This window comes from Sus scrofa, chromosome 2 (assembly GCF_000003025.6).
Source record: "Sus scrofa isolate TJ Tabasco breed Duroc chromosome 2, Sscrofa11.1, whole genome shotgun sequence".
NCBI lineage: Eukaryota > Metazoa > Chordata > Mammalia > Artiodactyla > Suidae > Sus > Sus scrofa.
In genome coordinates this window covers 26,495,500-26,518,304 of record NC_010444.4, presented here as the reverse complement: position 1 = coordinate 26,518,304, position 22,805 = coordinate 26,495,500, and the positions used below count along the sequence as shown (strand labels likewise).

The 22,805-nt window shown below is 43.3% G+C and overlaps 1 protein-coding gene across 2 annotated transcripts in view; it reads left to right on the top strand.

Moving 5' to 3' along the window:
* The window catches only part of CAT (catalase), a 40,218-nt gene that overhangs the window by 15,577 nt on the left and 1,836 nt on the right, over window positions 1-22,805 (top strand). For both annotated transcript variants that reach the window (XM_021081498.1, NM_214301.2), the window contains 9 exon segments: window positions 276-386; window positions 1,671-1,801; window positions 2,390-2,494; window positions 3,622-3,747; window positions 7,469-7,660; window positions 8,706-8,858; window positions 13,184-13,322; window positions 16,140-16,270; window positions 21,400-21,507. In XM_021081498.1, coding sequence (XP_020937157.1) covers window positions 276-386; window positions 1,671-1,801; window positions 2,390-2,494; window positions 3,622-3,747; window positions 7,469-7,660; window positions 8,706-8,858; window positions 13,184-13,322; window positions 16,140-16,270; window positions 21,400-21,507 — 1,196 coding nt within the window.

The following is a 22,805-nucleotide window of genomic DNA, read 5'->3' as shown; positions in this document are numbered from 1 at the left end:
ACCCTTGGCATATGGAAGTTCCCAGGCAAGGGGTCCAATCAGAGCTACAGCTGCTGGCCTACACCACAGCCACAGCAATACCAGATCCGAGCCACAGCTGCAATCTACACCACAACTCATGGCAACACCGGATCCCTAACCCGCTGAGCAAGGCCAGAGATCAAAGCTGCATCCATCCTCATAGATCCTAGTTGGGTTCGTTAACTGCTGAGCCACGACAGGAGCTCCCCTGAGGGACAGTCTTGTGGTGAGGATTTCTGTGGCTTTCTCACCAGGGGCTTTTGGCTACTTTGAGGTCACACACGACATTACCAGATTCTCGAAGGCGAAGGTGTTTGAGCACGTTGGAAAGAGGACACCCATTGCAGTTCGTTTCTCCACCGTTGGTAAGTCAGTCTGTTTACATCACTGCTGTTATTAAAGCTAGATCGTATCTGGAGCATCATAACTCAATTTCAAGAAAAATGTTAGGCAGTATGAGGCAAGCACCTCTCCAAACTATAGCAAGGTTTTATAGTAGTAAAAAGTATTTCAAGACATGTAGGAAGTTGCTTATAATTCTGTTTTTTGAGGTCTTGGGAAATCACACTTAGGCAGAGGCCGTCTCTGCAATTCTGTGACATTTGGAAAGAATTTTTCCTACAAGTGGTTGCTTCAAACAGTAGCATAGAGTGGGGTTCTTACTCAACAGCCACAATAACAGCCACTGTTTACTGAGAATTAACTCTGTGCTATCCACGGTTGGTGCTTTACTGTTCTTACTTTTAATCTGTAGATCTGCATTGCAAGGGGGGGTTATTTCTGTTTCAGAGTGAGTGATTTTTCTTACGTTACAGAGCTAGTAACAGTTAGATTCTATCTGTTATATCATAACACACCACAATCCCTGATTAATTCTGTTTCTGCATGAGTCTGTAGATTTAAAAAATACTGTGGAAAAAAATTAAAAAATAAAAATACTATGGAATGCAAAAATAAAGGAAATTAAGACTAAGAACTTAGGTTCTGACTCATTTTCTTAATATTAACCTCATTTTTTTTTTTTTTTCCGTCTCTTATCTTTTTAGGGCTTCACCCAAGTCATATGGAGGTTCCCAGGCTAGGGGTCTAATCGGAGCTGCAGCTGCTGGCTGATGCCACAGCCACAGCAATGCCAGATCCGAGCCATGTCTGTGACCTATACCACAGCTCACGGCAATGCTGGATCCTTAACCCACTGAGCGAGGCCAGGAATCGAACCTGCAACCTCATGGTTCCTAGTCGAATTCGTTTCTGCTGCGCCATGATGGGAACGCCAACCTCATAATTTTGACAGCTCACTTATTCTCTTTGTTCATGACCTTAATCTTCATAATTATTCTCTTCCCTTATTTTAATTTAAATTTTAATTACCTGTTGAACGAATCTATCTTATTATGTTAAATGGTTAAATAACAGTTTTCAGCTGTTATTATATAGACTCTCTTATTACCTCAATTAGTTCTTTTGTTTACTTTCAGTCTGAATTAGCTGTGGGTAGTAGAAATAATAACCCAGGCACTTAAATAACCTAATTTACTTCTAGAAAATGCATTGGAAAGGATAGATCCCAATGTTTCTTTATAATTGTAGGCTTCTTGGGTGCAAAGTACTCTGGCATAGGTTTCATTTTTCCTGTTTGAATTTTCTAGCTGGAGAATCGGGCTCAGCTGACACAGTTCGTGACCCTCGTGGGTTTGCAGTGAAATTTTACACAGAGGATGGTAATTGGGATCTCGTTGGAAATAATACCCCTATTTTCTTCATCAGAGATGCCATATTGGTAGGTGACAAAGTATTTTGCACTCTGCAGATATTTGCTGATTTAAATTGATTTCAGAAGTTTCCTGGTGGCTCAGCGGGTTAAGGATCTGGCACTGTCCCTGCAGTTACAGCTGGGGCACATGTTCGATCCATGGCTCGGGAACTTCTGCATGTCGCAGGTGTGGCCAGAGAAAGCCCCTGATTTCAAATACTCTGTATAGATTGGCATTTCTGGGAAAAGCAGAAAGAAGAGAATTTGGGTCGGCTGGATTGCCTTTTTAAACACTTTCCCCACTCCCCTATATTTAATACATGTTTATAAGCTTAAATAACAAGAGTTGTCATTGGTCTTAGTTTCAGGATTCATTGACTTTATGGGAATAGTCTAGTTTTCCTTGCTGAGTTTGGAATGTGAATACAAAGAGAAACATGTTACTCTAGAAACATGTAGAGGGTAAATTTCATTTTAGGGTTTGGTGGTTTAAAAGTCTAAGATTATATTGTTTAGAGTTATAATCTGTAAACCTAGAATAAGGCAGTATATAGTACAAGACACCAAAATTCCTGTAAAAATTTTTTGATTTTTTTTCTCTTTTTTTCCATTTAGTTTCCATCCTTTATCCACAGCCAAAAGAGAAACCCTCAGACACACCTGAAGGATCCGGACATGGTCTGGGACTTCTGGAGCCTACGTCCTGAGTCTCTGCATCAGGTGGGAACACTGCTTTTTTCATTATATTATGACATATCACCTGGCATGGAACTGTTAATTATGCCTCATACATTGTTCTCCAGTTTTGGCTATGTTATTAGAATTAGTCTTTGACTTTCTTTCTGAGAGGCTCCCTCTGATTTCTTGATCCTCAAAGAGTTTTAAAATGACTGATTTTATTAATTTCCCCTCATCCATAGACCTTATGTGATGATAGAACCATTATCAATTGATATTTAGCAATATTCAAGATTCAAGTCTCTAATAGGTAAAGTTTCTGCATTAGGTGCATTAGGGAAGTGAGGGGGAAATAGTACCAAACAAATTTTCTTTTCCTTTCTTTTTTTTAGTTTTAGGGCCATACTCATGGCATAAGGAAGTTCCCAGCCTAGGATCAAATAGGAGCTGCAGCTGCCAGCCTACACCACAGCCACAGCAATGCCAGCTTGGAGCCTCATCTGCTACCTACACTGCAGCTCATGGCAATGCTGGATCCTTAACCTACTGAGTGGGGCCAGGGATCAAACCCTTATCCTCATGGATACTGGTCGGTTTCATTTCAGCTGAGCCACAGCGGGAACCCCCCCAAACAAATTTTATTAAATTAAAATTTAGTAACAAGTTAAATAACAAGTTTAATAACAAGTTAAATAACAATCATTTTAGCTTTTTTTTTCCAGAATTTTGAGCCATGAGGTTAATGATTTCTATATCATTCTGCTTTAAAATTCTTTAGTTTGTTATTTTTTTCATCAGTGGTAACCCTACCTGTGGGTACTTGGCTAGCATATTCCATGCCATTAAGGGAGTTTTCTGGAAACTTAAGGCTGTCTTAAAAATACAAGATGTTTCAATTAAAACTGAAAAATTTGGGAGTTCCTGTCATGGCGCAGTGGAAATGAATCCAACTAGGAACCATGAGGTTGTGGGTTCGATCCCTGGCCTCGCTCAGTGGGTTAAGGATCAGGCATTGCTGTGGCTGTGATGTAGGCTGGCAGCTGTAGCTCCGATTAGACCCCTAGCCTGGGAATCTCCATGTGCTGTGGTTGCGGCCTTAAAAAGACAAAAGACAAAAAAAATAAATAAATAAAACTGAAACATTTCCGCTTTATTTTTCTGTTCCTTAGGTTTCCTTCCTGTTCAGCGATCGAGGGATTCCAGATGGACACAGGCACATGAACGGATATGGATCGCACACTTTCAAGCTGGTTAATGAGAAGGGAGAGGCGGTTTATTGCAAATTCCATTATAAGGTACACGTTGCCTTTGGGCAGTGGGCAGAAGGCTCCCGCTACTCATGTCTCCTTACTTCTGAGGACTGGGCAAAGGTCAAGGCCTCCCCCACCTTCCCCGTACCTGCACACTCTGCGATGACAAGTTTCCATCTAATTGATTAGGACCGTCGCTGTTTGGGTGGCCTCTGCCTGAGGGAATAGACTCATGCTGCCCAGTTAGAAGAACCCTGTGTGGTGGCTCTGGTCTCTTTGTGTGACTGGAGGGTAAGACCACATAGCTGTCCTAGCTTAGTCGTCAAGCGTTCTTCTTTTGGACCCTGGGAGCTCTGCTGTAAAACTTAGGAAAATGCTCATTTTGCGCTGGCTCTCTGGTTTAATGTTTCTGGTGCTGGCAGGTGCACGTGGATATTTTTTTCTCCCTGAAGAAGGAAGATCTAAGGTTTTGGTCTGGACTTAAGCGTAAAGAAATAATACAGGCTTCCCAGCTAGGCAAAAGGAAATTCCAAGATGGTTTAGCCTAGAGTTCTTTTTTTTTTTTTCCTTTTTTCAGGTCTGCACTCAAGGCACATGGAGGTACCCAGGTTAGATAGGGGTTGAATCAGAGCTGTAGCCAATGGCCTACCCCACAGCCACAGCAATGCGGAATCTAAGCAGCGTCAGTGACCTACACCACAGCTCACGGCAATGCAACACCAAATCCCCGGACCACTGAGCGAGGCTAGGAATCGGACTTGTGTCCTCACGGATACTAGTAAGATTCATTTCCGCTGAGCCGTGATGGGAACTCCTAACCTAGAGTTCTTTGTTGGAGTTGAGTGTGGAGTGTTAGCAAAGAGTAAAGTGTGATGTCTCTTGGTCTTTACTGGCCCTGAGTCATTGTTCTGAGCACAGATACTTCTGGGGTCTGCAGGGGATTAAGAAGTGGGGCTTTCCTGTCTGTAATACCAATCTCTCTCTCATTTTCCACATCTGATGCTATCTTTCCAAAAGTGTTTCTTCTAACTTTTAAATTCATCCATCCATCTCACGAGCATTTATTGAGGATGTGTTATGAACAAGGCAAATAAAAAAAGCTGTTACAAATGTCAGAAGATGAAAGTTCTCTCTCTTTTTTTTTTTCATTTGCTTTCATACAATCAGATCAATCAAATCAGATCAGTTACCTTTGGGGAAGCTTTTGAGAACCTTGTATTTTTTTTTTTTTTTTAGGGCCACACCTCTGGCGTATGGAGGTTCGCAGGCTAGGGGTCTAATTGGCCAATGCCACAGCCACAGCAATGCCAGATCTGAGCTGCATCTCTGACCTACACCACAGCTCATAGCAACACTGGATCCTTAACCCACTGAGCGAGGCCAGGAATCGAACCCGTAATCTCATGGTTACTAGTTGGATTTGTTTCTGCTGAGCCACAATGGGGACTCCAAGAACCTTTTAATTGATTGAGGTGTTTTAAAGGGTTCTCTCTTAATACGATCTTGGCATTGGTTAGAATAAGTAATATTGCCAGAGAACTCAAGAAGGTTATGAAAAAACCTCTGGTTGCTTAAGAACTTATTTCCAAATATTAGCGCTAAAATCAGCAGAGACAGAAGCGGGCTCATGACAAACATAGTCACCCTCTTAATGACAAAACCCAAGTCCTGTTTTCTTCTGTCCTGTCTTAATCTTCATCTGAACAACTTCTGCAAGTATATCAGACAGGAAAACTGTCACCCCACTTTTCTTTTTTTTTTGTCTTTTTGCTATTTCTTTGGGCCGCTCCCGTGGCATATGGAGGTTCCCAGGCTAGGGGTCGAATTGGAGCTGTAGCCGCCGGCCTACACCAGAGCCACTGCAACGCGGGATCCGAGCAGCGTCTGCAACCCACACCACAGCTCACGGCAATGCCGGATCGTTAACCCACTGAGCAAGGGCAGGGACCGAACCCACAACCTCATGGTTCCTAGTCGGATTCATTTCTGCTGCGCCACGACGGGAACTCCTCACCCCACTTTTCTTATGACGTGCATCTGTAATCTTTGGAAAGGAATGGTTGTAGGAGGCGGTTGACCCATTCATTGCATATAATTCCCAAAAGGGGCAGCATAGTGTCACTTACAGCAGGACTAAATGATTGTTCTTGGAACAGCTAGCATGGTTGGTGGCTTTGCAGTTAGAGCAATCTGAATTCAGATCTTCCCTCTTCGAGGTAACTGTGACTCGGCACATTCTTAAAAGTTCTCTGAGTTCCAGTTTCATTGCCGTAGAATTGGGATAATTGTCCTAGCTGTTGATGGTCCTGGGAACATTGGGTTGCTTACGGGTCTGTTCAGCAGAGGTCCCTGAGAGAGCTGAGATCTGTATGGATTCATCAGTCTGGATTATGCTGACCTAAGATTATTCTTTTCTAAATTCAGGAGATTCAATTGAAATCAGAAAGGTACTGCATTTTATGGCACAATTTAATGTATTAGCTGGGTGAGCCGACTTCGATTTTTCAATCCTGAAGATATAGTAGTAAGAAGGGTTTCAATTTTGCCAGTGGCTGTAGAAAGTTGGGATTTCTGTGGAAGAAATAGACCAGGCTTCCAGAGGTGACTTGCTAAGGAAATCTTTACATGGTGCCAGACTTGAGAGGGACCTTTCGGAATAAGAAACAGGGGAACTTGAAGAGCAGGGTGGAATGATATTAGGAGCACTTGTGGAAGTGACTTCTTTCAGTCTTAAAGCCTTGTTTAGAAAGTCAGAATTCTAATTTTGGTTGCTCACAGTTGGAGAACTGGTTCAGAGCAGGTGTGCTGAAGTTCTTTTCAGTTCTAGAAACTGATTGTATGATTTCTTTTTTGTTTTTTAATTGGCCACGCCCACAGCATGCAGAAGTTCCCAGGCCTGGGATTGAACCCTCACCACAGCCGTGACAATGCCAAATCCTTAACCATCAGGCCACTAGGGAAGTCCTATGGTTTATTTTAAAAAAAGAAAGAAAGGAGGAGATTAGCGTGGAAAGCTACTAGCTGAGCAGCCTTGGTAATTGATTTGAGCTATTTTAAAACAGGGAATTAAAAAAATTACTCATGCAAAAGAAAATGGGAAGTGTTAATTTTATTAATAATTTGCATATTTAAGAAATATATTTTGATTTTTTTTCCCTATCTGAAAAGTAGCATGAATATAAAAAATTTAAATAGCCACTCTGGAAAACACTTTTGAAATTCCTCAAGAAATTAAACAAAGAGTTACCATATGACCCAGCAGCTCCATTCTGAGATATGTACTCAAAGAAATCCATTGAATTGGACACTTTATTTTTATTTATTCTTTTTTTCTTTTTTTTTTTTTTTTTTTTTTAGCTATTTCTTGGGCCGATCCCGAGGCATATGGAGGTTCCCAGGCTAGGGGTCGAATCGGAGCTGCAGCCACTGGCCTACGCCAGAGCCACAGCAACTCGGGATCCGAGCCGCGTCTGCAACCTACACCACAGCTCACGGCAACGCCGGATCGTTAACCCACTGAGCAAGGGCAGGGACCGAACCCGAAACCTCATGGTTCCTAGTCGGATTCGTTAACCACTGCGCCACGACGGGAACTCCAAGTAGAATTTCTTATTGGTACATTCGTATTTGTATCAGATTTGTCTCTTGCTACAGAGAAAATCCAGTCTTGAGTAATATTGTTCATAATCCTTCAATGGATTACTGATGAAAGTTCTATAACTTTGCCAATAAGTTTCAGTTTGAACTTGTTTCTTTCGTTCTGTAGACTGACCAGGGCATCAAAAACCTTTCCGTTGAAGATGCAGCAAGACTTTCCCAGGAAGATCCTGACTATGGCATCCGGGACCTTTTTAATGCCATTGCCACCGGCAACTATCCCTCCTGGACTTTTTACATCCAGGTCATGACATTTCAGGAGGCAGAAGCTTTTCCATTTAATCCTTTTGATCTTACCAAGGTGAGTCAGTTAACAGCTAAATTGTTTTCTCTTTCAAATGTCTTCGCATCTGATTTTATTTATTTATTTATTTATTTGTCATTTTTTTTTTGTTGTTGTTGTTGTTATTGTTGCTATTTCTTGGGCCGCTCCCGCGGCATATGGAGGTTCCCAGGCTAGGGGTTGAATCGGAGCTGTAGCCACTGGCCTACGCCAGAGCCACAGCAATGCAGGATCCGGGATCCGAGCCGCGTCTGCAACCTACACCACAGCTCATGGCAACGCCGGATCGTTAACCCACTGAGCAAGGGCAGGGACCGAACCCGCAACCTCATGGTTCCTAGTCGGATTCGTTAACCACTGCGCCACGACGGGAACTCCCGCATCTGATTTTAAAACATTTGCAGTCAAAGGTTCATAATGATAGGGAAGTCACAGAGAGAACACATGGAGTTACTTGAGAGTTTCCTGGCCTGTGAATGAGGGCTCCCTTGAATCTCTATCCTTCTAGTTCCTCTTTGTTGAGCTTATTGAGCTCATCTGGGTGGCCTGATTTTTCTTATTAATAGGCAAACAATTTTTTTTTTTTTTTTTTTGGCTTTTTGTCTTTCTAGGGCTACACCCACAGCATATGGAGGTTCCCAGGCTAGCGGTCCAATCAGAGCCACAGCAATGCAGGAGCCAAGCCGCTTCTGTGACCTACACCACCGCTCACAACAATGCTGGATCCTTAACCCACTGAGCAAGGCCAGGGATCCAACCCTCGTCCTCACAGATGCTAGTTGGGTTCGTTAACCACTGAGCCATGACAGGAACTCCAATAGGCAAACAAATTTTGATAAGTTGATGTACCTTTGCCCAGGGAGGGTGTCAGTATTTACTCTTTCCTGTTGTTAAAGTTTGCACCAAAGCACTCACCTTAAGTTCTTATCATTGTATTGAATTAAAACATTATTTTCACTTCTTTTCATTGGCTCCATTGTATTTAAAAGCTGATATTTTCTGTGGGTACTTTAATTTTCTTCTGTTGGTTGTCTGGTAATTGTGAACATGACATTGTTTTTAGGTTTGGCCTCACAGCGAATACCCTCTTATCCCAGTTGGTAAACTGGTCTTAAACCGGAATCCAGTTAATTATTTTGCTGAGGTTGAACAGATGGCCTTTGACCCGAGCAACATGCCACCCGGCATTGAGCCCAGCCCTGACAAGATGCTGCAGGTAAACTGTGGACTGAGAGATGCTGAAGCAGGACTGTATGTGCATGTGTGCAGCCCCCCACCCCACCCCCAGTGTAATTTGGCATGATCTTTATATGAAGAATTAACTAGAACACCATTTAAACTTCAGTTTGGATCCTGAGTTCCTATGGGACTGACCAAAACATCCTTAAATGAGCATTATGGTATAAAACAAATTTCACAGATCCTTCAATATGGTAAGACTTGGACATTTGGTCTCTTAATTTAAAAGAAGTGATATTAGAAATGCCTGAGGTATTTGTAGGGTAAAGTATTCTTTTTCAGGCTGTCATCTGGGAGGGAGAATATCAGTAATTGATTATCACACTTGGCTAGCATAATTTTATTCATTTCCTCTTCCTTGGTAAAGCTTAAATTTTTCCACATGTAGAAAGAGACCCAGAGATGTTTTTTACAAACTCAATTTATGTTTTCCATTGATTAAAGGCAGTGGGTTAATTTAACTGCTTGTCTTGGTAATGTTCCTAGGCACTCAGTTCTCGGTGCTTTTTTTTTTTTTTTTTTTCTTTTTTGGGCTACTCCTGCAGCATATGGAGGTTCCCAGGCTAGGCATCTAATCAGAGCTACAGCTGCCGGCCGACGCCAGAGCCACAGCAACACCAGATCTGAGCTGCATCTTCGACCTACACCACAGCTCATGGCAGTGCTGGATCCTTAACCCACTGAATGAGGCCAAGGATTGTACTCACAACCTCATGGTTCCTAGTCGGATTCGTTTCTGCTGTGCCAAGATGGGAACTCCTCAGTATTTTTTTTTTTCTAAAAACACTCACCAATATGTTCTTTCAAGAGTACAAAGAGCGGAAAATTCTTATTTGGATCAGAAATTAGTAGGAAAATAACTGGCTTAATAATTATTGAGTAAATCAATCATTTGTGTTCTTGGACTATGTCCATGATACAAAGATTAAAGTTTATACCCTAGATCAGACCACAGTGACCAACAGCTGTTTCTTATGTAAGCATCTGATTCCAGTTCAGTTGTCATGCTCCACGCAGGCAAGCTAAGATGCCTTTGTTCTTTTGCTTTTTTATTTTATTTTATTTATTATTATTTTTTTTATTTTTAGGGCTACACTTGTGTCATATGGAATTCCCAGACTAGGGTTGAATCAGAGCTACAGCTGCTGGCCTGCGCCACAGCCACAGCCACAGCAACGCAGGATCTGGTCTGTGTCTGTGACCTACGCGACAGCTCATGGTAACACCAGATCCTTAACCTGCTAAGCAAGGCCAGGGATTGAACCTGCAACCTCATGGTTACCCACTGGATTCATTTCTGCTGCGCCACCATGGGAACTCCATTAGCTCTTTTGCTTTGACATTGGGAACATTTTTTAGAAAATAAGTTCTTATTAGTTTTTGGTTCAATTTAGCTCCTGTAAGTTGAATACTTATCTACTGGTAGACTGTCGTGGCTGCTCTAACAGATACAAAAACACAAGATAACTGTCATGTGGAGCAGAGTGTCCTGGTGGATGGGAAGGAGAAATCTCGTCTGAGAGGAAGGTGCTTACAAAGTTTTGAGAACAAGGTAGCATTTGATGGCTTGGGAAGGATGGATAGGATTTCAATTTTCAACAGAGGTAAAATGGGGCAGGAGAAGGACGTGTGTGTATAGACACAAAGGCAGATCATGTTGGATATGTTTAAACTATGAACAGTCATTCTTTCTTGAGTGAGAAGGAACAATCCTGGGGGCACTGAGCATATGACAGAGGGGACCTTAATGCTTAGGTAGAAGTGTGTACAGTTGTCCTTTCTAGGAAACGTTTTCTTCGGTTTGGAGAAACATGATCTAGTATGTATTAAGTAGAATCACTCCTGTTCATGGTGAATAAAGAGGAAGTTAAGGGTTAAGAATAGAAAAGGGAGATCAGGCAGATTACAGAGGATAAGCAGCAGGGGGTGCATGGAAACTGAGGAGTAGAGGAAGCCAAGATCATGTGACCCTGGGCCCTGAGCCTCCCCTGCCTGGGGCTGGAAGGGAGTGGGACTGTGAAAGGAGAGGTGAGTGGGCTTTGCCAAGGCAGAAAATTGTCACGGGAAGAGCCAAGGCTGAGGGAACCGGTTGAGGAAGGAACGATGCCCCAAAGTATTTTCACAAGAATCTAGGACACCCTGGGGCTCTGGGGCCACAGTGACACCAGGAGTTACTTAGTGACACCAAGTCATACAAGCAGAAGAGCACCGAAGTGTTGGATGGAGGCCTGGACCCAGGGAAAAGGACCGCAAAGCAAACACGTATTCTCCACCGCAACAGAAAACTAGTGTAGGGAGTTCCTGTCGTGGCGCAGTGGTTAATGAATCCGACTAGGAACCATGAGGTTGTGGGTTCGATCCCTGGCCTCAATCAGCAGGTTAAGGATCCAGTGTTGCTGTGAGCTGTGGTGTAGGTCACAGACGTGGCTCAGATCCCGAGCTGCTGTGGCTCTGGTGTAGGCTGGCGGCGACAGCTGATTAGACCCCTAGCCTGGGAACCTCCATATGCCGTGGGTGCGGCCCTAGAAAAGGTAAAAAGACCAAAAAAAAAAAAAAAAAAAAAAGAAAATGAAAAAAAGAAAACTAGTGTAGGAGGCAGTCCATTGCAATTGTGAGGAAGAGAGTCCTGGAAAAGGATGATATGTGGAAATCAGATCATTTCTGTCAGTATTATTTCTGGATTCAGCAAACCTATTTAAATTTCACTTGCTGTCTTTAGTTTTTTTGTTTTTAAAGTGAGTTTATTTATTTCGTCTTTTTAGGGCTGTACCCACGGCATATTGAGATTCCCAGGCTAGGGGTCGAATCGGAGGTATAGCCACCAGCCTACGCCACCGCCACAGCCACAAGGGATCCAAGCTGTGTCTGCAACCTGCACCACAGCTCATGGCAACGCCAAATTCTTAACCCACTGAGCAAGGCCAGGAATTGAACTCACATCCTCATAGATCCTATTCAGGTGTGTTAACCACTGAGCCATGACAGGAACTCCTTAAGTGAGTTTAAAAAGGGTTTGAAAGAGCTTTAGTTGATTCAGGGAGGATATTGGTGCGTAGCCTAGTTTTTCCCACTTCTTAGGTCCTTCCTCTGTGAGATCTGATGCCAGGGAGCTTGCCAGGAGCCGTATAAAAGAGAAGGACTGTCGCACTTATGTCGCCATTTGCTGACCAGTGAGGCATTGTTCAAGGTTTTCTGAGTAGCTAAGTCATAGAATCCGTGTGGGACCTTAGGAAGATTCTTTGGCAGGAACATGTAGGGTGATGATGGAGAAGGGATTGGAAGGGGCGAGCCAGTCAGGAGGACTTTGGAAATTCCACGAATGGGAGCTAATGCCTGTCCAGGTGGTCGTACTTGTACAGTCATGGCCAGTGTTCTCAGTTGCCTTAGGGTTGAGCTTTGCCTAATGAGAATATGAACCTAATTGGATACTACGACTGATGTGGAGGTCATCATACAACTTTCTGTTTCAGCCCTAACTGAAAGAAATGACAAAACCTCCTGCTTTGGTTCATGTGTGATTTAATCTTTGCTTCAGGACCTTGTGGCCTTGTGGGCCATCTTTTTGCACCGTGGCTTTCTTGGGGCAGTACTTTGTTTTTACCTGGAAAGTCTCAGAGCTCAGAGTGTATCTGAGCTAAACCAGACTGCAACATGTAGGGGGGCTTTTTTGAATAATTTCCTGTACAAGTGGTTTTTTGTTTGTTTGTTTGTTTGTTTGTCTTTTTGCCATTTCTTGGGCCGCTCCCGCAGCATATGGAGGTTCCCAGGCTAGGGGTCGAATCGGAGCTATAGCTGCCAGCCTACGCCAGAGCCACAGCAACGCAGATCTGAGCCGTGTCTGCGACCTACACCTGTACAAGTGGTTTTGTCAACTCTACTTCTTCCTGCTAAGAGCAAGCGAGTGACCCCCTCCCCTGGAGTGAGAATGGGGAGGCGTGGAATTTGTTCATGATTCCGGTCAGTTGGCATCTAGCAAATTTCTTTTACAATGTAATATGGCCTTGGGAATAGGAAACAAGACAAGCCTGGGTACTAACTTGTTATTTGAAGGGAAAAAAAAAAAGTGATTGTCTAGAACAGATGTGAAGATGTGTGGCTGTTTGGACCCCTGGAGTGGAAGATTAAGGACTGTTCAGTTAAAGAGAACTCATTTCAGGAGAGGGAAGAGACTGCTCTTTACTGGCGGGGACAGGCAGGGTTTTTGCTGTGCTTTGCGCTTGAAACTTGACCGTGAGTTTATGGACCAGTCCTTTTTTATTCGTTACTGGGCACAGCCAACGTCTATTTCGTTTATAACCACAGGGCCGCCTATTTGCCTATCCTGACACTCACCGCCACCGCCTGGGGCCCAACTATCTTCAGATACCTGTGAACTGTCCCTTCCGTGCTAGGGTGGCCAACTACCAGCGTGATGGCCCCATGTGCTTTCAGGACAATCAAGGTAGGCCCGAGACCTTGGCTCACCCTGGGGGTGCAGAGGGCGCTGCTGGGCAGGGCGGGGGGGCAGGAGGGGGTCTCAGGCTGCCCCATGGGACCCCCTGCTCTTTGGAGCCCCCACAGGCGCTCCTGCCCACCGCTTACTTTCGGCCCAGCAGTGAAGGGTTAAACTGCCTGCAGACTCTCCATGCCTTTGTCTCTTTGACACGTTCTACTGAGAGTTCCCCCCTCAGATTCTACTCGCTGTGCATCTGACAGTGAAAGGCAGGGATAAAGGTCTTTTTCATACTGACTCAGTATCAGCCGACTTAGGGAACCAGGTTTAAAGACTCTTCACAGAGTGGACAGTACCTGAAATCACTCTGAAGCCACCAGGACTTAGCCTCTGGGATGTGCAAATGCCAAGAGTTCGTGTCTTTTGTTTCTCTTTGCCTGTTGCTGGGGCCCCGGAGAAGCAAGTCTGGCTAGATTGTAGGGGGAGGGGTGGGTTAGAATGAGAGAGAAACGGTAAATCATGGGATCCTCGCCCACTGCTTTTTGATTTAAATAAACTACTGAGATAAGACTCCATCGCACGTTGTTTTGGGGAGCTCGTTTATCAAATTTATGATTTTTTTCTTCTAACTACTCTTTTTGGTGCCATGTTCAAACAGCCTCTGTTTCTGATTAATTAGAGAATGCTTGACTAGTGGTTTTTTCCCTTTGGTATTCCACAGTTTAATATACTTTTTTATTTTTTTGTCTTTTTAGGACTGCATCCTTGACATGGAAGTTCCCAGGCTAGGGGTGGAATTGGAGCTACAGCTGCTGGCCTGCAGCCACAGCCACAGTAACGTAGGATCTGAGCCGTATCTGCAACCTATACTACAGCTCACGGCAACACCAGATCCTTTTGACCCACTGAGTGAGTCCAGGGATCGAACCCACGTCCTCATGGATACTAGTCAGGCTTGTTCCCACTGAGCCACAACGGGAACTCCAGCACAGTTTAATATAAATCTTGGTTTTCTTTCTTTTTTTCTTTTTTGGCTACTCCATGGCATATGGAGTCCCCAGGGCCAGGGATCAGATCCAAGCCACGGTTGTGACCTGCGCCTCTATGCCCCAGCTGCAGCAATGCAGGATTCTTTAACCCACTGTGCTGGGCAGGAAATTGAACCTGCGTCCTGGCACCACAGAGACACCACTGTTCCTATTGTGCCACAGCAGCAACTCCTAAGTCTTCTTTTTTCTTTTTCTATTTAGGACGCATCATCCCTTCAGAGATTTTAATGATGATTTTTGTTTAGAGCCATTGATATCTATTTCAAACAAAGTTTATTTTTCTGTGATTAAAAAATAATACATGTACCCTAAAGGAAGCTTGGAAAACATAAGGGAAAGAAGAGAAGGGAGAAGAGAAATAAGTTTACACGATCACTAACTGATGATATTAGGTGGTTGCAATATATCCACGGTCTGTGGTTTATAGGGTTATGGGGTGTGGGGTGTTTTTTTTGTTTGTTTGTTTTTGTCTTTTTACCATTTCTTGGGCCACTCCTGCGGCATATGGAGGTTCCCAGGCTAGGGGTCTAATCGGAGCTGTAGCCGCTGGCCTACACCACAGTCACGGCAGATCCGAGCAGCGTCTGCAACCTACACCACAGGTCATGGCAACACTGGATCCTTAACCCACTGAGCAAGGCCAGGGATCGAACCCGCAACCTCATGGTTCCTAGTCGGATTCGTTAACCACTGCGCCACGATGGGAACTCTGAAACCCTCCAATTTGAAATGTGTCTTTGAGTCTCATCTTTTATGGGGGGCGAACCCAAACCTTTATGCATATGTTTGTACTGGCAGCACAGAAACCTATAGAGAGGAGGCCATCTGAAGTATCTAAAGGGACTTTGAGTTCCCTGGTGGCCTAACCGTTAAGGATCTGGCATTGTCACTGTTGTGGCTTGGGTCACTACTGTGGTGCAGTTCCATCCCTGGCCCAGGAATTTCTGCAGTGTGAGAGCTATGTGAGCATTTAGCAGATGGCGGTGTTATCTAAGAATCTGAGAGCTGCCTATAGCGAACTATGGCCCATTAAAAAATATGTGCAGGAGTTCCCGTCGTGGCGCAGTGGTTAACGAATCCGACTAGGAACCACGAGGTTGCGGGTTCGGTCCCTGCCCCTTGCTCAGTGGGTTAAGGATCCGGCGTTGCCGTGAGCTGTGGTGTAGGTTGCAGATGCGGCTCGGATCCCATGTTGCTGTGGCTCTGGCGTAGGCCGGTGGCTACAGCTCCGATTCGACCCCTAGCCTGGGAACCTCCATATGCCGAGGGAGCGGCCCAAGAAATAGCAACAACAACAACAACAACAACAAAGACAAAAAAAAAAAAAAAAAAAAGGTAAAAAATATGTGCAGGAGTTCCCGTCGTGGCGCAGTGGTTAATGAATCTGACTAGGAACCATGAGGTTGCAGGTTCGATCCCCAGCCTTGCTCAGTGGGTTAAGGATCTGGCGTTGCCATGAGCTGTGGTATAAGCCGCAGATGAGGCTCAGATCTGGCGTTGCTGTGGCTCTGGTGTGGGTTGGCGGATACAGCTCCGATTAGACTCCTAGCCTGGAAACTTCCATATGCTGGGGAAGCAGCCCTAGAAAAGGCAAAAAGACAAAAAAAGAAAAAAAAGAAAAAAGAAATGTGCATAGCAGGTGTATTGTGTGCATGTGTGTGTGTACATATATATATATATAATTGCCATTTGAATTTATTTCTTATTTCATTGACTGTTTGCTGACTTGCTTCACTTTTCATCTCCCCAAGTGAATCTGTGTGGTTTTCCTTTAAAGGTGGGGCTCCAAATTACTACCCCAACAGCTTTAGTGCTCCCGAACAGACGCATTCGGCCTTGGAACATTGTACCCGCTATTCTGGGGACGTGCAGCGCTTCAACAGTGCCAACGAAGATAATGTCACCCAGGTAAAGGCTCCTCTGTCTGCCGTGAGCGTCGCTTGGTCATTTTTCCTGCCAACGCCTGCCTGTATTCCCCCTTTAACGTGCCAAACGTGTCTTACATTGAATTCAGGGACAACATCTCTGTTCATATATCAGCCCTTATATTAGATGGAGTTGAAGAGTAACTGCTTTTTTAGTACAAAGTAAGGAGACTCATTTCAGTTCCTCCAAATTTTATTGAAGGGACATAAGCGGGAGCCCTTGGGGAAGTCGTGATCTCACGGAAATCTAAGACATGGGCAAGTAGAGCCGCATCTACGAATCTGAGAGGGACAGTCCTGATTTAAGGGACTAGAACTGGATTCACAAAAGCTTTAGGAGCCTCAGTAGCCATGAATGGTGCAGGAGTTTCCACTGCTGGGCACCATCCAGGTGATTCTGCCGCTGGTCATCTGTCTGCTGATGCTTTTCTGTACTAACTGCTCATTCTTACTGGGTCCTCCCCTATTTTCCTCCTCTGTGCTTCAGAGCTTGCTGTGGCTTTGCTATGACCATAACCTAACTCTTCTTTATGGCTTCTTTCTCCCTGTATTACTTTTTTTTTTTTTTTGGACCCTATTTTACTCCTTCTGTCAATACTTCTATATCAGATTCTGGAGAGAGGAAATGGGATTTAGTCAACCCATCGTGTCACAATAGGTTGCATCAGTAGCGTTTGACCAGCCTCCAGTTAACTGCCTGGGGTCAAGTGCACACCCTGTTTCTCATCACCTGTAGCTGCCCCGGCACTGTTCTTTTAGTAAATGCAATGGAAGGGGCCTTTGACTTTGAAGAGTAGTCACCTGACTAATGTGTCCAGGGCAGCTTATACCACCCACAGGAAAAGGACAAAGTTAAAAAGTATAGTTGTCTTAGAGCTCTGCTTGAGTAGTTGTGAAACATTAAATCAGAATAGGACCTATTCTCGTTTCTTCGTTTGTAAATGTGTGTTCCAAATAAAATATACGTAAGTATATGAATGAGTTCACTGTGAAAATATCCATTTGAAAGGCATTTATGTGTATACCTATATATAAACAAGATTATTATAGTATATAAGCCATATTTAAATGAAATTAAATGTCTGCTTAAAGCCTTTTATAATAATTGCCTCATTCTTGGTGATGCAGATGATACCGAGTATATTACAGTACTGTCCCTGCTTCTCAGAGACTTTTGCCTGCATGAAGTCTACTCCAGTTTTAAACTAGCTAGTACAACTTCTGCCACAATGAATTTAGAGGTTGTTGCATACACATTAACATTTGTCATATGATCATTCTTATTTTGAGAGATTTTCTTATCATTATATCGAAGTCAAGTTTTTAATCACTCATGTTACTGCTTGTAGGTTCATAGCATAATCCTATAACTCTAAGAGTAACATGCAATATAAATAAGAAGATCCAGATTTATACTCTTAAAAATGATTCACTTGGTCTTCTGCTTCTGGTTTATGACAGACTAGTTTGCGTATCAGATCTATCCTCTCATGAGGAACATTGGAAAGCAAGATAAAAATCCAAAAAGCATCTGTTTAAAGGCTTTGGAGAATTGTAAAAGCATTAAGAATTAGAGGGGCCAAGATTTTGGACAGAAAAGAAGTGCAGAGATGTGAGCTTGATATTTATTCTTCTTTTCTCATGAGGCATTTATTACTTTGTAAGTCTTGGCCAAGATACTGAGCAGAGTTTATAGCGTTTTCATGGGTCTGGAGGGATAAAAATTGGGGTTCAAGGCCTGCTAAGAAAGAGGGCCTCTGGTTAACATCCCAGGCATGCGTTGGATCCCTGAAGGGCCATGCCTAGAAATAAGGGCAAAGCTGCAAAAATTAAAGCCCAGTTTTACACCAGCTCAGTCTCAGGCTGGGTTAAGGTGATCTCCCTTTATCCTAACTATCTGCCAGAAGCAAACATAAGCCTTTGGAGGAAAATAGAACCTCAGATTATCTCTCCGTGTTTTCATATGCAAATACCTGGCAGTCGGTAATAAGTCAGCAAGCATACTCAAGACCTGAGACCTTACAACTGAAAACCAAGAGGGAGAAAAAACCTGGCAATAGAAACAAACCTACTGGAGCTTCAGATAATGGAATTGTCAAATATAGGTTTTAAAATAACTGCAAATAGGAGTTCCCGTCGTGGCGCAGTGGTTAACGAATCTGACTAGGAACCATGAGGTTGCGGGTTCGGTCCCTGCCCTTGCTCAGTGGGTTAAGGATCCGGCGTTGCCGTGAGCTGTGGTGTAGGTTGCAGACGCGGCTCGGATCCCGAGTTGCTGTGGCTCTGATGTAGGCCGGTGGCTACAGCTCCGATTAGACCCCTAGCCTGGGAACCTCCATGTGCCACGGGAGCGGCCCAAGAAATGGCAAAAAGACAAAAAAAATAAAAATAAAAGTAAATAAATAAATAAATAAATAAATAAAATAACTGCAAATAATATGTTCAGGAAAATAGCAAATAGATGACAACATGGCGAATTTAATAAGAGAACTTTAATCTATAAAAACAGTGAATGGACCTTGGGGTGGAAATGCTATAAAATTTGGTTGTGATGATCATTGTACAACTATAAATATAATAAAATTCATTGAGTAATTAAAAAAATGGAAAATAAATTAAAAAAAAACAGTGAATGGACATACTAAACTGGAAAATTCAACAACTAACATTAAGCATTAGTAAATGAGTTTAAAAGAAGATTAAATATAGCCAAAGAGAGGATTACTGAATTGGCAGATAGGGCCATAGATATTATCAAGACCAGCTCATGAAGAGAGGAAAAAAAGAATTTTTCTTCATTATGAGAAACTGTTTAGAGATTGAGGAGGCAAGCCACAGGGTGGGAGAATATATTTGCAGTTCCTCTAACAAACAACTCATGTACATACAGTCCATGTCAGGAACTCCTACAGAGTAATAAGAAAAAGGCAAATAAATAGAAAAAGGGACAAGAGACTTGAATAGACACTTCACAAAAGAGGGTGTTCAAATGACTGAAAAGCATGCAGGAAGGTGGTTTATTTTACTAGTCACCAGGGATATGCAGAATAAACAGATACCACTATGTACGCATCAGAATGACTAAAATGAAAAAGGCTGTGTACCAGATACTGTGAGAACAAGAAACAGCTCCAACGTGAGTATAAATTGGTTCAGATGTTTCAGAGAACAGCTTGTCAATATTCAAAACTGAACACACACATGTCTTTGGACCTAGTAAGTGCATTCCTATGTAGATTCCCAGTAGAAATGTGTACCTGTGAGCATCAGAAGACATATACAACACGGTTCATTCACATCACCCAAGTGTTCATCAACCAAGCTTGGATAAAAAAGCCTTAGTATATTCCCACAGTTGTGGAGCAATGAAAATTCACGAAGTATGCAGACAAGCAGTAACCGAGATGAATCTTCCAAGTATGACATTGAGCAAAAGATCAAGCATATAGCCTGTATGATCCCACTTGTGTACATTTCAAAAAGAGCGAAAACACAGAATATTAGAAGTAAAAAAAGTTGCCCTCGGGAAGGCCACTGGAGAAAGGGGGGTAATGACTGAGGAGGGATATTGCAGGTGATTTCTGAGCTGAGCGTTTTCTGTCTTGATCTGGGTGGTTGTGACACACTTGTGTTCACTGAAGTCATTGACCTTAACACTTATGTTTGGTATTCTTTACTGTAGGCATGTTACACTTAAAAAGAAAAAAAAAAAATCATTCTCTTACTTGTATAGACTAGTAAAAATGTGGCTTTTCCTTTAAGAGGAATTTGGCCCCACTCTTAAAGCTCTGTGGTTAAAGTGTTGGAGCAGGTAAAGCGACGCAGAATCGTTATCTGGTTAATAAAATGGAACAGCTGCCCCGTCAGTGGAGCCCATGCTCTCCTGTAGTGAGCCGGTGAGCTGTGTGTAGGTGGTGGTTGTTAGCCAGACGTGAGAAAATGCAAGTCAGATCTTTGTGGATACTCCTTTAGTTTGACTTCAAAGTTTCAAGCTGCCTTTTTCTGAACAGTGGTGAATGCTGAAGCTAGGGTTGAGGTCTGATATTTGATAACTTAGAAAAGCTATGAATATTTGATATTTTATGAATTTGCTACTTTGTATATTTTTGGACTTTATAAACATTGATAGAACAGCAGTACATAGGGTAATGCCTGGTGCATTATAGGTGCATGATAAGTATAAAATAATGAATCAATGAATAAATGAATGAAATATTAGAATAAAATCATAGTTCATAACTTAGAAATGATTGGTTTCAGAATTGAGCAGAGGCTCTTAGGATGCATATACCTAGTACTGAGCTTTTATTTTTATTTTCTTTATTTTTAATTTTCTTGTCCTTTTAGGGCCACACCCATAGCACATGGAGGTTCCCAGGCTAGGGGTCTAATCGGAGCTGTAGCTGCTGGCCTATGCCACAGCCACAGCCATGCCAGATCTGAGCTGCATCTGTGACCTACACCACAGCTCTCGGCAATACCGGATCCTGAACCCACTGAGCGAAGCCAGGGATCGAACCCGCAACCTTGTGGTTCCTAGTTGGATTCGTTTCCGCTGTGCCACGATGGGAACTCCTGAGCTTTTATTTTTCACTTTAACCTATGGATATTCATTTAGAGGTAAACCCAATAATCTAAGCAAAATACCATTAACATCTGTCTTCTCCAAGAAAACTTGGCTTCTGACCTATTTAATGAATTAGGGTGTTTTCCTCTTTGGTTCTGGGTGAACTGAACAAAGGTCGTACTGTGCTGAGCTTACATCTGATGACAGCCTGCACATTCTCCACTTGTCCGTAGTAAGGTGTGGTGGCACTTTTAATTGTAGGTGCACGACCTTCTATTTATAAGAGATTCATAAGCTGTGACCACAAAGAACATTACTAAAAAGAAGTTTTGAGCTATCATCTCCCTGTTTTACTTAAAATGAAATAAAACGAAAAGTAAGGAACTCAACATGTGACAGTTTCAACTGTCATTTTAAATTATTCATTCTTGTTATACCAACAAGAAATCTCACATCTCTCTTTCAAAAGTGACATTTGGGGTGAGTTTTGTTTGTGATGAAGTGGTTATTTGATTCTCTGCACTGTGCCCATTTTTATTGAACAGGTGCGGACTTTCTATTTGAACGTACTGAATGAGGAGGAGAGGAAACGCCTGTGTGAGAACATTGCGGGTCATCTGAAAGACGCACAACTGTTCATCCAGAAGAAAGCGGTGAGTGCTACTCTGTCAGCTAAAGGGTGGCACCTGCTGGCAGGAGAAGAGAATGCAGCTATGTGAGAGAACCCTGCAAAGGGAAAATGTCATTTTTTTTACTTGAGCCTAACAGACTTAAAAAATTAGTATGAATCCTCAATCAACCTTTGATTCTTTCCTCTCTGTGTTCTATCTCCAGTGGATATGCCATAGCCATTGACCCTTAGTTTGGTCTAATATGTGGTAATTTAGTGGCGTTTAGGGTCCGTTGTCTTCTATGCTGTTCAATTCGACTGCCGTCAAATTCTATGTAGGACAATATTGTCCAATATCAAAATGTGAGTCCTGCCACAATTTTGCTTAGATTTGAGATAATAAGAAATAATTTTTATGGTTTGAGGTCTGCCTGACCTTTTATGTTACAATACCTGACCCTCCTTCAGAAGCAACTAGAAACGTGCACGTTTTCTGGGAAAAGGGCTAAGCTGCTTCCAAAACTCATGCTGACCTTTTGTGCTGAGGTGCCAGGGGATTTCTGATGGTAGCTCATTGTGCTTTGTACTCACAGTGGTCTTCAGACCTGCCACAGGAGTCTGCCTCTTGTAAACTTAGGGACCAGCTATTTCCTTGTGTCTTGGTTGCTGCTTTGATCAGAGAGGTAGCTGCTGGGATGAGTTCTGAGGCCTGGAGACAAGTACCAGCAGGCAAAATTCCAGCAGGCAAAATTCTGTGTCTCTAACTGTCTTTCACGAGTGTGTGTATGGCAGGTGCCCACTTGTACTTCTTGCTGTCTTGGGCAGAGAGCCTGACTGTTGCACTGCGAGGTAGATGGGGCGGATTTTTTTCGTCTTTGATGAGAATAAGACAGTTTGTAAGTAGCAGAACTGGGCTCAAACCCTTGACCTTCTTATCCTCTCACATGTACTGTGGTTGCAAGGCCTCCTGCAGATTCTTGATGACTCACCTCCTGCTGTCTGCTTGGTCAGGAATTCTTGCTTAAAGTATGTGAAGTTGGGAGGTCCCTCTATGGCACAGTGGAAACGGATCCAAGTAGGAACCATGAGGCTGCGGGTTCGATCCCTGGCCTCGCTCAGTGGGTTAAGGATCCGGCGTTACCAGGAGCTGTGGTGTAAGTTGCAGATGCGGCTTGGCTCTGGCATTGCTGTGGCTGTGGCTGTCGCCAGCAGCTACAGCTCCGATTAGACCCCTAGCCTGGGAATCTCCATGTGCTGCTGGTGTGGCCCCAGAAGAGACAGGAAATAAAAGTATGTGAGGTTACCCAGCAGGGGCCAGTGTTTGATTGCTCACTTTAAATT